Below are 13,700 nucleotides of genomic sequence, written 5' to 3'. Positions count from 1 at the left end.
GTTGTCATTTGTAAAAATGCAGCTGGAGTTGTGATGTTCAAGTTCATATTGCCTAAACAGCTGAATACGGAACCTTAGTTTCAGTGTAAACCAGTCAGATTTAGACTGTAGAGTTGACATTATTCTGCCAAATGGAATTTCAATGCTTTGCTAATCCTGTGTATGGTAAAAACAACCATTTCTGCATTTGAGAAATCTACATGCTCACTGGGACAGATTCAAAAGCACCTTCCTCAATAATTTCAGCAAACTGCATGAGGCACCAGTGCCCAGCCAGGGTTAAATGTGCTCAATTCAGCAGATGAATGACAGCCTTTGCACTCTGCACTTGTGACATGTCTCGTACTACAAAGCAGTGACAAGAGGATGGGATTTCTAAGCTAGCTCTGGCCACATGGTGACTGCCTGTTTTACGATTCTCCAGTTGCATACTGCACTTCATAGTGACAATGAGATCTGTCCTGTCCCTTCTTATAAACATGGAGTGATTCAAAACAGAATCAGAAGAATGACATAGTGATTAAAAGGAGACCTTTAGAGAGATACCTTTTTCCCTCTTTAAATGACTGTAAGACAATGACAGGGTTTGGCCTCAAAACTTTCTTTACCATACTTCTCATTAGAAATATGGTTGTGAGAAAGCAAGCATGCAGTGAGGGAAGAGGAAGAACTGGCTGGAAAGGAGCAGTGGATTAGCTGACCCTAGAGCTCTTCAGTGTTGCTCAAAAAGGAGCTGAAAAGACAATGTTGATCACTTCATTTTTAATAGAAACTGCTTTCTACTGTAGAAGCCACTTGTCTCAAGCTCAAGGATTTATGGAATAGAAGTTCTGGCAGCATGTTGCCTGATCAGTGACAGAAATGACTGCCTAGTGCAAAACAAACGGGGCAAGGTGAACTTGGAGTTGCAATCGTCTGTAAGAATGCTGTAAGAAAGTCAGAGTGTTGTTACAGGTTAAACTCATTCTAGATGGGCATGCAACTCCATCAAAAATACTTAAAAGATTTCTTTAAATGTAGAGAACTGGTACTATGTCCCGAGAGGAAACTGCAGAGACGTTCTTACAGACTAATACAGTCTCTGCAGAATCTAGTCAATTCCTGACTTTGCAATGTAATCTGTGACTATATCACAGGAGTGGAAAACGGGTAGAAAGAGATACTTGTTTTCTTAATTAGCCATCTTTACAGAAGGACATCAACCTATCAATTCACTTTGAAGTAGCATTTCCTAATGCAGTCCTATTTTCTCTTCTTGATCAGTGTTTTGTGGCCTCTTGCTACCTCCTTGCCTCCATACTCACTGCAGGAAGAAGAGGAGGAGAAGGAGGTGAGAAGCAACTCCTACAAGCTCAACTGTTAAGTGAAGAAAAGCTCTCAGTGAAGGAAAGGCTGAGAAAGCTCAGGGAAGAGCAATAGCAGCATCTTTAATATAAACAAAGCTGCCAGCTCCTTTCCTCTAATCTACCTCAATCTCCTGGAGCAGTTGCACTAGCAAGCAGTTGCGCTTGATGATCTTAAAGGTCTTTTCCAGCCTAAATGATTCTATGATTCTAAGTGATTCAAACACATGCTGCAAGAAAAGGATGGCAGCAGGGGTTTGATACAAATGTGAATGACCATGGGCAGAGCATAGCATGCATCAAACTCCTGTTGTTGGAGTGGGTTAGGATTTCAGCTCACACCTTCTTCATCTTAAGTTATCTGCCCTCCCTTGCTGTCCCCAACAGCACTACCACCTCAGCATCCTGAGGTAGGGAGAGAATAGATGAGGCTAATTCCTATACTGGATCCAAAGCTCTGCTCCTTAGCAATTGTTTCTTTCTTCTCTGGACACCTGTCCTTATCTCCACAAGATAGCCAAGACCCTGACTTTGGTCAGGGTAAAAAAGGAAATCAATCATAAACACAATCTAATTACTAGAGGAAAGAGAAATTTCAATTCCACTAGATTAGAACTTGAGTACCAAAAGGCTGCACTGAGCAAAGAAACAAAACAAATCTTACTCTCCAAGAAAAGCAAAACTAGCAGCATTTTCTAATGAGCATTTGAAAAAATTAACAAGCTCACTTGACAAGCTTTCTGACATTACATGGCCATACTCCTACCAGCTGCAACCAAAATCACAAGCAGCTAGAGTAAAGTTGTATCCACTGGCCACTATGCCATCAGAAAGCTGTTTTCATGGTTGTTATCTCACACTTGGGAAGTTGCTTAGCAATCAAGTGTGAGAAAAAAAAATCCTATTCTCTACGGAAAATATTTTAAGCTGTGAATTCATGAGTCAGGTAAAAATCACTATCAAAACAACTCCAACATTTAAAAAAAGGATTTCTTTAACCCAATCTTACAAAAATGAACACACAGTAATATTCCATAAATAATTTCAGCATTCATTTACTAGCTTTGAAATACAGAGAACAAAATGTCAACAACCCTATGCTACATGCATGTTTTTCAGCTTTCAAATTTGTCAGTCTTGAACACCTTCATGGATGTAAGAGAAAGGTTGCTACTTCTCCAATGAAAAACAGTACAGTATGACATCTGAAATTAGTTTTCCTAGAAAAGGTAAATCAGTGAAAATGAATTTTTAATCGAAAATCAAATGAGTGTTTTCAGAATACTTGTAAGTTTACTATTTTTTAAAATCAAACTCCTATTCTCTTTAACAGCAGGAGATATGCTTACTTTCTTCTGATTCATAGCTAACATTCTTCTCTCTCAATACACATACGTACAGTCACGTGCATCCTTTAAACAGGTAATGCTACTTGTGTAACCAGCTATATGTTACCAGCTATGTCTCAGGCATGGGTACACTTCAAATAGTCCTTCCTTGCACTGCTGTAAAATGCCTCTTATTTTGCCTCTTAAATCAACTGTTGAAAACACTGAAGGAAATGAAGCTACTATGGGTCTTCTATCTGCGTATCTACCCTTTGACTACATGCATATCCCACTGTTAAGGTAAGTTACTTGATCTGTAGTAGCTACTGTTGCAATTATTCTTCTCCCTACTCCCAAAAATTCAAAAGTGGCATGGGCAAGAGGATGCAAACTCTCAAGCACTTATATGAAAAATAGTAGAACCCTCTTCAAAGATCTATTTACCTTTTTAATGCAAGATATAAACACATTGTTATCTAAACAGTATCCAGAGTCCTTTCTCAATAAAAATCTTTCTCTGCTGGACAAGCAAGAGATTTGAAGTAAAAGTTCAAACAGTTTAGCAACTATCAGTAATTTTCTGCCAGGAACACTCTGCTTGTGACTGCTAAAGTATGGAGTACCTAACAGAGTGGCTGATGAGAAAAAAAAAGGTTTCTCACATGTTTAGCAATATGCCAACTGCCTTAGAACTTGCTACCAAAAAACCCCCAAACTCCCCACATCTGCCTTCCTACAATCTCCCTGTACAGCAGCATGCTCTAAAGCCACAAGATGTTTATTTTCTTCCCAATTTGCACAAAATCACTGAACTGAGCAGGGCTTTTTTTGTTTTGTTGTGGTTTTCTTCTAAAAAGTATCATGCAGTACATACTGTAGATATGTGCATACAATGGCAGAAAGGAGGATGAGAAAACTACTGCAAGTCTCTTGCATTGAAAAAGAAAAAACACCCACAGCTTTAAAGAAAAGGGAGAAGCTGAAGTTCAAATACACAAGCCTTTATTTTTACCCACCACTTAGAATTTGTTGCACTGCTTCATTTCCCATCTGTGCTGCTGTGAAGCCTTGTAAAGAGATGATTGAGGGATCAGAGCCGTAATTCAGCAAGAGTCGGCAGGTTTGCAAGTGACCTGCTAACGCAGCCCTGTGCAACGCTGTTTGGCCAAGTGTGTCCAGTGCATTCATCTGAAAAATCAACAGCAATATGAAATAAAACAGTTATAATTAAAAGCCTGCACCTGTCCCTGCTCTTAATAAGAGCAGCAATAACACAAATTTTCCAGCATGCAAATTTATCTATCAATCCCTCTGCACTGCAACTAAACAAAACCAAATGACAAAATAGGTAAACACTCCAATGTAAAGGTAATTTACCACAGATGCTTTCCTGTCTTTTAACAACACAGGTTATTTGTTTGCATGGCTAACAGACAACATAGGATCCCCGAAACCATACTTAAAAAAGCTATCAAGCTTTTGACAAATTCAATGAAGTTCAACCTTGTGCAAGAAAAGCAAAACTCTCACAGAAGAAGAGAAAGAGGTAAATAATTAACCAAACAATTCAAAGATCTTCCAGCTTTAAGGATATTACCATCTGTCATCTTCAGAATGGGAATTAACATTACTCACTACCAAGAATTAAAGCAAAACAAAGATGTCAGATTAGGAGTTCTATGAAGCAGGGGGGTGTGTGGGGTGGGAAAGAGGTTAGATACAAACACTCCATTTCCCCCTTAGTTTTTGTACTTTTACAGAAATGTTAAGTACAACTGGATATAATTCTACCCAATACAAGACCGTACAAACAGGCAAAATAGAATATCGCTTTCAAAGGGTATGATATAACGGAAACCTATCTGTCTGTCAAGATCTAACAGAGTATCTAAATAACTGGAAGCATCTCCATGGGTTCACTATCAGAGAAAGGAAGAGAGTAATAGAGAGCTTTAAAAAGCAGAAAAAAACCCCTCATGAAAATAACCTTTCAAGAAGATACTTTGTGCCTAGCAGCAATTCATGACAAATTTAAATGCAAATGTCCAACAGCATTTTTTACCACTTTATGAAATACAGAACTACTCTATATTCTCTGCAAGCAACTCACAACCTATCTGTTTCCAAGCCTAAGGATTGCAGGCTGTGAACCGCATGCATAATAGACTCTGTTACTGTACAAACCCACCTTTTTACCTTCTCAAAATCTTTGTGGTGGCACTGAAGAAAGGTTTTGCTTGTTATTTCTCACCTAAAATGCAGCCTGCAAATCCTACTACCTTTCCACGAAAACTAGTGAAAAACATTTTGGATAAGATGCATATTCTGTAACTAAATTAAATTTAATTAGGGGGGGTAACTGTAGAAAATATCTACTACCACATAGGGCAAAAAACTAAAGAAAAATACCTGCAATACAACAATATCAAGCCACAGGAAAGAACAAAGAACTGCCACATAAATAAAGCAGAATATGATTAAATATTGTCTGAAATTCTTCTATATCCCTGAACAATTCTACAGGCTGGTAAACCATGAATTTCTCAGATCACAAACCTCTCTTGCAGGAAGATGTACAGGAGAACAGCTCTGCTTTCTTCTAACCTCGTGCTCAGCTCATGCCACTCTAATAGGGTTTCACTAAAAGTTTTGTTTTAAATAAAAACTTACTGCTGTCATAAATATTAACTAGATGCTGAATGTCCCAAATCCATCATTTTGTTCAGATGATGATCCTCATCTATTTCAGGACACCGGATACCTTTCACCACTGATAAGGGCACAGAGAAAAGCAGAAGTCTGGGGCTGTACAAGTTTAGTGATGGTAAAGGCAGAATGAAATGAAACTTGTGGATTCTGAAAGTAGCTGATAACACTCTGTTCACCCAAGAAAGAGAATCACAATTAACGTCTTCCATGACACTGAATTCCTGTGTTAAATGTTTCTGTACTGAACAAATTGTTGAAGAACAGCAGCAAGGCATTCACACTGCACAACTCAATACCAACTGTGTACCTGGAAAAAATATTAATATTCATTTGAAAAGAACACTGGCAGAGTCATCAGATCCATCATCTCACATGTCGTATGCAGGTCTCCTTTCACCTCCAAATATTATCTTTGCCAACAATCAATTCTTATGGCAGAAGAATGCCAGCCATTTGAAGAAATGCCGGCTTACTTCTGGGACAAAGAGGGCTGCAGCTGACAGAGGGACACATGCACCACATGAAGCTGTTCTTTCCCTCATGAGCAGATTAGGCTTTGCAAGGCAATTTCATGTGGAGTATGTTCACTTTGAGGCAGATCTGCTCTTGCCAATCATGCAGCACTTGTCTAAAACCAACCCAAGAACGTACTGCACTAAGGCTGAAAGCAACAGGATTTATTTCCAAGTGAAAATCAATTTGAGCATTACAAATTGAAATACAAACTGAGATTAAACTCTCATAGAAATCAAACCTGGTAAGACATATGCCTGCCCAATATGACATTTAAAAACATGTGCCCTTTAAAATTCAAAGCTCAAGTTTAATCTCTGTTTGACAAAATGTAAAATATCCAAGGTGTACTGCCTTATTTGTGTGCTAAGAAGGCAGATTGTTTCAGCTGCACTAATTAAAACAATGAAAAGCGTTCAACTGGTCTCTTTTATATGCAGTCTGAAATTAGAAGGCTGCAGCTCTGAATTACTTTATAAATTAGTTTTCTGCAAGAAGTTAAAAATGACAGATTTGACAGCTTTAGATCCACAGCACACTGGCTCTGGATCTGGTTTCTTCCCTGTTTAGCATGAAAACAGTCACTCTGCTGCTGAAACTGCAACATAAAAGCAGAATGCAGTTACCAAAGGAAAAGTGTTTTTAAGTAAGGCTTTTCATTGAAAGATACCATCTTCTGCAGTATTTCCCACTGCAGAATTCCTTCTGTTCCTTCCTTTTATCCCTTTCATTTCCTCTTCCCCATCCTGGATATATGCAGCAAAGAAATCAAAATGGTCATGTATCATCAGACACCGAAGAGATTTTTCCTCCCTGCACCGCTGCTGTCTCAGAGCAGAGTACACAGCTACAGCAATATTCCCTTGGCTGCCAGGCCCTTGTGGCAGCTCAACAGCTGGGTCTTGTTCAGGAAACATTTTTTGCAAGACATCATAAGCATATCAGCTTTCTGTTGGTATCAAAGGCCCTAAATATTCTACTACTCCTTGACACTACAGCAGCGCAAAATGCAACAGCTTCCAAGCACTGCAATTTTCTCTGTGAGATCTTTCTAGAAGATGTACATTCTAAAAATCACACGTGAAACTTGTGCTCTGCCAGCCATTCCAGTATCAGGGTATCCTTCCCTGCACAATGCAAGCATTCTAACTGCTCTCCTGCTGCATCTATTTTGAAGACAACTTGCGGTATGTCTTGTGTCTTTGTGCACCACTAACAATAAACAAGATAGGAGTGAAGAGAGGCTGGTGAATTTCAAGCTCTGTCAGAAGAAAAAAAAAAAAAGAAAAAAAGAAAAAAAAGTCCAGTTTCACTCTGAAAGCTCCTAAATGATCCAGCCATATGTTCCACAGTTGTCCCTTTGCATAAAAGCTTAAGATTAATGTCACTAAGTTTGGACGTCTAAGCAGTGAGAAAAGTTGAACCACGCAATCACAACAGATCACACAGCTCTTCATGTTGTTAACCATCATAGTCCAGAACCTGCTGCATTTCTGAAAGGAAATACAATTTTTCAATGCTTATTCTTTCCTGAGAAGATCATACCTCTACCTGAAATGTTGGAAGCAAAGGTATTACACAACAAGGTTATTCACAACCATTTAAGTCTGTTGGGTGGGTCTAGATAGATGGTGACCATTGTCAAATCCATGATCATGAAAGGCTGTCAACACACTGCTTCAACACACAGAAATAATTGTATTATGCAAAGATCCATAAAGCCAGGTCCTTCAAGCAGAGCAAAATGAAGCCATTTCTGCTACCATCATGAATAGGGACACTATTTGTCTAACACGACCTTAGAAAGGCTCATTTTCTCTTGCATAAGAATAGTTTCAATGTTATCGTTTAGAAGCATAACACAGTTAAACAAATAGCATTAATAACATCTCCACACTTGCCCAAGATACCAGTGAACTTGCATGCTTGCAGGTCTTTCCAACAATCATTCCAGTTCAGAAAAGACTTTAATCCTTTTCTTCTGCACTGCTAGAAAGCTGAATGTCTTTCTGACCATATTAAATTTCCCACGTATCTGTAAATTCAGACAAGGAGCTAGTTATAAGAAGTATCCAACTATCTAGCAATACAACAAAACAGGATGAAAGTCACTTTCTCATTAGTTCACCACCTTCAAGTGGTTTTCTTTATAAACAAAGGATTTTGACCATCTTCAAACATACAATTGTGGCCCTTGAAGATTTGCTCATGGGTCTAATAAAAAATTCATTTATGTTTGAGGATTCTTTAAAGATCCGCTGCTTTTATTTTTCATGAGGTACTCTGAGGATATTCAACATCAAATAAGCAGTGGTATGAAATGTTGTATCACACTGCAGTTCATGCAAACAAGTAAAAAGTGGGTATGGCATTTAAAACCACAGACATTTATGATCAACATTCTTGACAAAAAATTGAGAAACCCCAGGGTTTCTCACCCGTGCTTTAGATGTACAGTTGACAGTCAATTCTGAAAACTCAAGTAACAAGCTAATGAAAATATCTTCACTGACCATGGAACAGGCATTGCTTAGATATACCATGCTGATGTGCAAGTGATGTGCACCAAGGACTTCTTCACAGTTCAAATTACAAATCTAGTCTGTGTCCTCAGTAAGGGCCAGCAAGACACACCAAAATAAGCAATTTGTGGGTATAGGTTGACTCTTGGCAATACTAGCGTTCTTAGAAATATTTCTGTAAAAGAAGTCTAGATGAGGCACATGTTATTCAGTCTTTCACTTTTTATTATAGTCTGACATACTTCTAACAGCAAATCTGCACAGTGATAAAATTAAGGATAATTAAATCCAGTTCAAAGACTACGAACTACCTCTTGTTCATCCCAAGCAAATTGCCTAAAGCAGTCTTTACCATGCTTCGGCCCATTTCCCAAACATATGTACTTCACATGTTATTACACTTTTGCTGTCTGACACAGATCACAGCTGTTCCTCATGAAAATAGCAGAGCTTCTTCTCTATTGCTAAAACAATCACAAATGATTTTCAATCTACAAAACTTACATGACTTTGTCTCCTAAATCCATTACTGGATGTTTTTTTGTGGATCAGCTGTCTGCCTTTTGGCACTGTATTTCAGAAGAAGAAAGTTCTACTTTCTTTGAAACCCCAGTTACTCCTCTTTTTCAAATTGTAACTCTCCCTACAATCAGTAGTGGTTGCCAAAAGGTAGATTAAAGCTGACTTATACAGTACCTTTCCTTTGATGGAAGAAATTGTTGCAAAGTAAAGAAAATACGGCAGGTATCATCCATCCACACTTCAGTAAGCATTTGACATGGGATCATATGGGAACTGAACATATTGAAAGGGGGAGGGCTGCTCAGTGATTGGCTGCAGGATAATTTTGTTTTAGTATTTTCATTAATGATCTTGGCACAGGAGAATGCTGAAGGGCATGAACATGAAAAATTAGCATGAAAAAAAATAATCAAGATTCTCTGTGTACTACAAGACTACAGGAATGGTCTGAATACTACTGTGTTGTGTCTATTAAAAAGGTAAACATGATCCCAGTATGCATTAGTCCAGCATTTACTTTAGAGATATGGAAGTGCCATCATGTAAGGCAGAGGGGGAATGAATTCCATTTTCGTTGCCTGAGCTCCTAAATTTCCTCTGGTGCTAGTAAAGGGAAGGGTTATAAGGATGATTAGGAAATGGTAATGTTCCCTTATGAGGGAAGACTAAGTGTTTGAGGCTTTCAGCCTACCAAAACAAAGGCTAAGAAGGATCAGTTTGTTCACTGAAAATACCTCAGCAATGGAAGTATCAAAATGGAAAAGAGGTATTTAAACTGCAGGAGAGTGTTGTTCAAAGAACAAATGGGTATTCACTGTGAGGCAGCTATTGCAGTGGGACTAGATTCACCAGCTCACGAGAACCCTCTCTTGTAAAAAATACGACTAGACAAGATCAAAGATCTTAGTACATCTGACTACATCTTATGAAGTAACTAAAATTCAAGGCACAAAAAGAGTAAACAGGAAGAAAAAGCTTCCAGAAACACAAAAAATGGGGGAAAAAAAAAAATAAAAATCAAAAACCTGTATCATGCTTCAGGGATTGAAGCTGCCATGTCCCAACAATCAGAAACAAAGAAATATCTATTTTAAGAGTGTCTGATGAACTGAATGCCTACAGTCAAAGCATGAACAAGAGGTCAAATGTTAACATACAAACAAGCCAAACATTTCAGAGTGATTAAATATGCCTAGTTAACTAATTGATACTCTAGAGCATATCCCAACTGGGAACTTCAAAGTGCTTCGTAAACCTTAATGACCTACCTTTGATGAAAAACCATGATTACATTATGTACTGTTTTACAGCTAAGCAATCGATGAAGAGGGACCTGATCCATTGCAGTATGGAAATATATGCTTAAACTTTAGTGGTCTCCTGCCATGCACTTAAGTGCTTTGCTAGATCACAAATGTGAATGGCTATCCTTAGAATAACATCGCAAGCATATACCAGGACATGAATGAAGAATGGATTTTAATGACCACCACGTACCTCTGTTTGCTTACTGCCAACTGAAAAAAACAATAGAACACACCACTCAGCATGATTCTGTAGATAACTGTGGGCCACTCACCACCACCACTCAATCCACAAGTGACTCACGGATCATGATTTAGGAACCCCTGCTTCAGAACATAAAAGAATTACAAGCTATCGTCAGAATGTGCTACTAACACAAACAATAAAATTCAGCCATTCCAGTAAGGAGGAAGTCTTTGAGCTTGCTCCTAACCTGGCTACATAGAGCTAGATTTTCAAGGGAACACTAATTTAAATACCTACAGTATAGTAGCAGTCCTTCCAGAAACCCTCAGCACACAGAAATTCCTTGTATTTCAAAGCAGGTAGTACTTGGGTATCAATACACTTGAAATTCCAGCATGTCCTGTTCAGTGCCTACCCAACTACCATCAGTACTGAATTCATGGGCAAAATCAGATCGATAAAGCCATGAGGTATCTATTCCTAAGGCAACATGAAATTTTTTCACTTTCAGTGCATAGGTATGCTACTAAGACTGAATCTGGGAAAACGATAATGAATGGTTTTAATGACTATAACTGAGACCTCTGGTCCTATTTTCCCTCCCCAAGAAAAATCTTGGTATGTCACTACTGCATCAGGATTCTCGATTGCGATAAACTCTGTCATGGTATTGTTGTTAAGCTCTTGTACGATGCCATTAAAGTACTATGGAAGTGAACCAGCTACTGAAATCTGGCAATGAGCTCTCATATAGGCTTATAAATTACAATTCATTGTTTCAAAATAAAAAGACTTTGCATTAACTATGCATACAATTAAGTTGCTTGCACATCCTAGCACACCGAGAGTGAGACACTAGATTGTTATTACAGGTATATTTCTTCATTTCTAGCTACCTGAATGAAGATGAAGACTCAAAGAGAGTAATGTGAGCCTCCTTAAAAGCAAAAATAAGGAGATCATTTATATTTTAACCGATGCAAAGAAAGTACCCATCAAGAAGAATTTCTGAGAAAATTAATTAGCTAAGTCTATCATTACCATGAATGTCAAGTTTGCTGCTAAAACTCAGAGAAAGATCATTCTGAAATACTTCTGAAAGATGCTTAAAAGACATCCTAAATAAAGTTATACTTTCCTCTGCCTTTAACTAATAACTTGCTGAACCATGTGCTTCTGAGCAAGCTTCACCATAGGCTCACAAATTACTTTGGTCAGCACCTATCAGTGGCTAAAGGACATGGCAAAACAATCTGACCAAGAGAATAAGAAGCAAGCAAGGGCTAAGGGATGCCCAGCACTAGACTACTAAACTCAGTGTCAGCAAACTCAGACTTTGGATATTTTTGAGCCAACAAGATAAAGCAAGAAGAGGCACCTAGATGACCACATTTATAAGAAATGAGTAGCAAGATTCATTAAAAACAAGTAAGCTAGACTCCTAAAGCCTGTATTCAGTTACCTGGAGAGAAGACCTGAACATCCTGTACTGATTTAAGATAACCACAATTCAAGGTTAACAGGAGAAGCACAAGGCATACAGAAGAAAAAGCAACAACTATCATAACAATTAACACTGTATTTGACCGATATAACCCTTCTTCTTGCCTTTTGGCTTAAATAAAATATATTTAAGTATATTTACCTTTGCTCCATGTTTATGTAGAACTTCCATGACATCATTATGAGCCTTTTCAGCTGCAACATGCAGAGGTGTCATGAAACTACAAAAAAAAAAAAAATTAGTTTTACATTCCTTGTATGACAGAGTCCTTTGGAAAATATAAAAATTTCAGAAACCTACTCTTTGTTTTTCTCATTAACATTTGCTCCTTTCCTGAGCAATAGTTCTGTAACTTGCTTCCGCTTGGGATGCACAGCGGCCACAGCACAGTGCTGCAAAAAACGTAAATATAAATTATATTTCAACTACACGGATGACAAAGAGCTTTAAGATCCATGACTTCATCTCATTAATTATTCTGCTGAACATCAGACTACAAAATTTACAAACAGAATCCATCATATTTCTGCTGAAACCATAACATACTGAACAAAATACAAGCTACTGATCAATGCTAAATTATTCTACTCAGAAAAACAATTCTCATTTAAAAGCTATTTGTCACTTATGAAAAAAGCTGCATGTTCCCAACTATATGAACAAGATATCAGGACAAAACCAGCACATAATGCACAAAGGAGGTAAAGACAAAAGGCTTGAAACAGCCTAACTTTCTACAGAGGGATTCCAAAGAGGTCCATTAAGATTCTGCTGCTGTGGTCAGATTAAGGTGACTTTTGAATGTTGCTTTGTTTCTTCTTCTATTTCAGTGTGTACTGAACTTGCTAACCTACTGGCAACTCTGTTATGCACCCAGTTACAAATTATGTAATAAACAGGCAATAAAGTTCTTTTAGAGTACCTTCTTTCCCATGCGATGAGACAGAGGCACCTTTCACACAGTACCTTTCAATGCTCAAGCCTACCCCTGTGGGAACACCATACAGCCCTTTGCTAGGTTTACCTATTCTCCTGAATGTGGCTGGGGTCTGCTTGTTGGTTTGTCTGTGCGTTCAGAACCCAGAAAAAAGAGGGGAACAAAGCGCTCGCTTCTTTGATCCTCTGCAGCGACTAGACTCAATCTGTCCTGACATGATTTCAACAGCGGCCCTGCCAATGCAGTCCTGAGGCCTCAAACTACAAGCATGGTTCCACATAAGCTGAACATCATGCTTTAAAATCAGTCCGGAAATGTTTGTCTCTAGTTTGGATGGCTCAAGATAGCAGACTATGAGAAATAGGAGACGGTTTTGAGTATTTTTGTTTATATGTTTACCCATGTTTTAAACCAGTAACCCATAAAAAGCAGATAGCCTCCTGGAACAGGGTTCTCAAACTTTCCAATAGCAAAACAACAGCCTTTGCAATGAGACAGACCCCAAGCAGAATGCTAATAAGTAGCAATAGTACTGATAATCATCTTTTGCCCAGTTTCAGCCTTCACTACGAAGTAACTGCCACTCAAGCTTCCATGCTGCTGTTCATCAGCAGAGCATGTCCAAGGTTTGCAAAGGCAAGCTTTGTAAACAAACATTAAGATCAACTTTTGCTCTGAAGAGTGGTACTATTTTTGAGGCTTTGCAGCTAATAACCTATCTGTATTTCCTGTCAATATGATAAACCAGCACTAAAAGCAACACAAATGCTGAAATATTGCCAAACCTCAGAGCAACACGAAACATAAACCAGGTACTTGCTTTGGCCTTTG

General features: G+C 38.3%; 1 protein-coding gene across 3 annotated transcripts in view; it reads right to left on the bottom strand.

The window, feature by feature from the left end:
* The window catches only part of TNKS (tankyrase), a 143,765-nt gene that overhangs the window by 25,629 nt on the left and 104,436 nt on the right, over nt 1–13,700 (bottom strand). For all 3 annotated transcript variants that reach the window (XM_075030055.1, XM_075030065.1, XM_075030075.1), the window contains exons 10-12: nt 12,233–12,324; nt 12,074–12,152; nt 3,688–3,859 (exon numbers count right to left, since the gene is read on the bottom strand). In XM_075030055.1, coding sequence (XP_074886156.1) covers nt 3,688–3,859; nt 12,074–12,152; nt 12,233–12,324 — 343 coding nt within the window. The remainder of the gene's footprint in view (nt 1–3,687; nt 3,860–12,073; nt 12,153–12,232; nt 12,325–13,700) is intronic.

This window comes from Buteo buteo, chromosome 1 (genome assembly GCF_964188355.1).
Source record: "Buteo buteo chromosome 1, bButBut1.hap1.1, whole genome shotgun sequence".
In the NCBI taxonomy this organism is placed as follows: Eukaryota; Metazoa; Chordata; class Aves; order Accipitriformes; family Accipitridae; genus Buteo; species Buteo buteo.
This window is presented reverse-complemented; position numbering and strand designations above follow the sequence as displayed.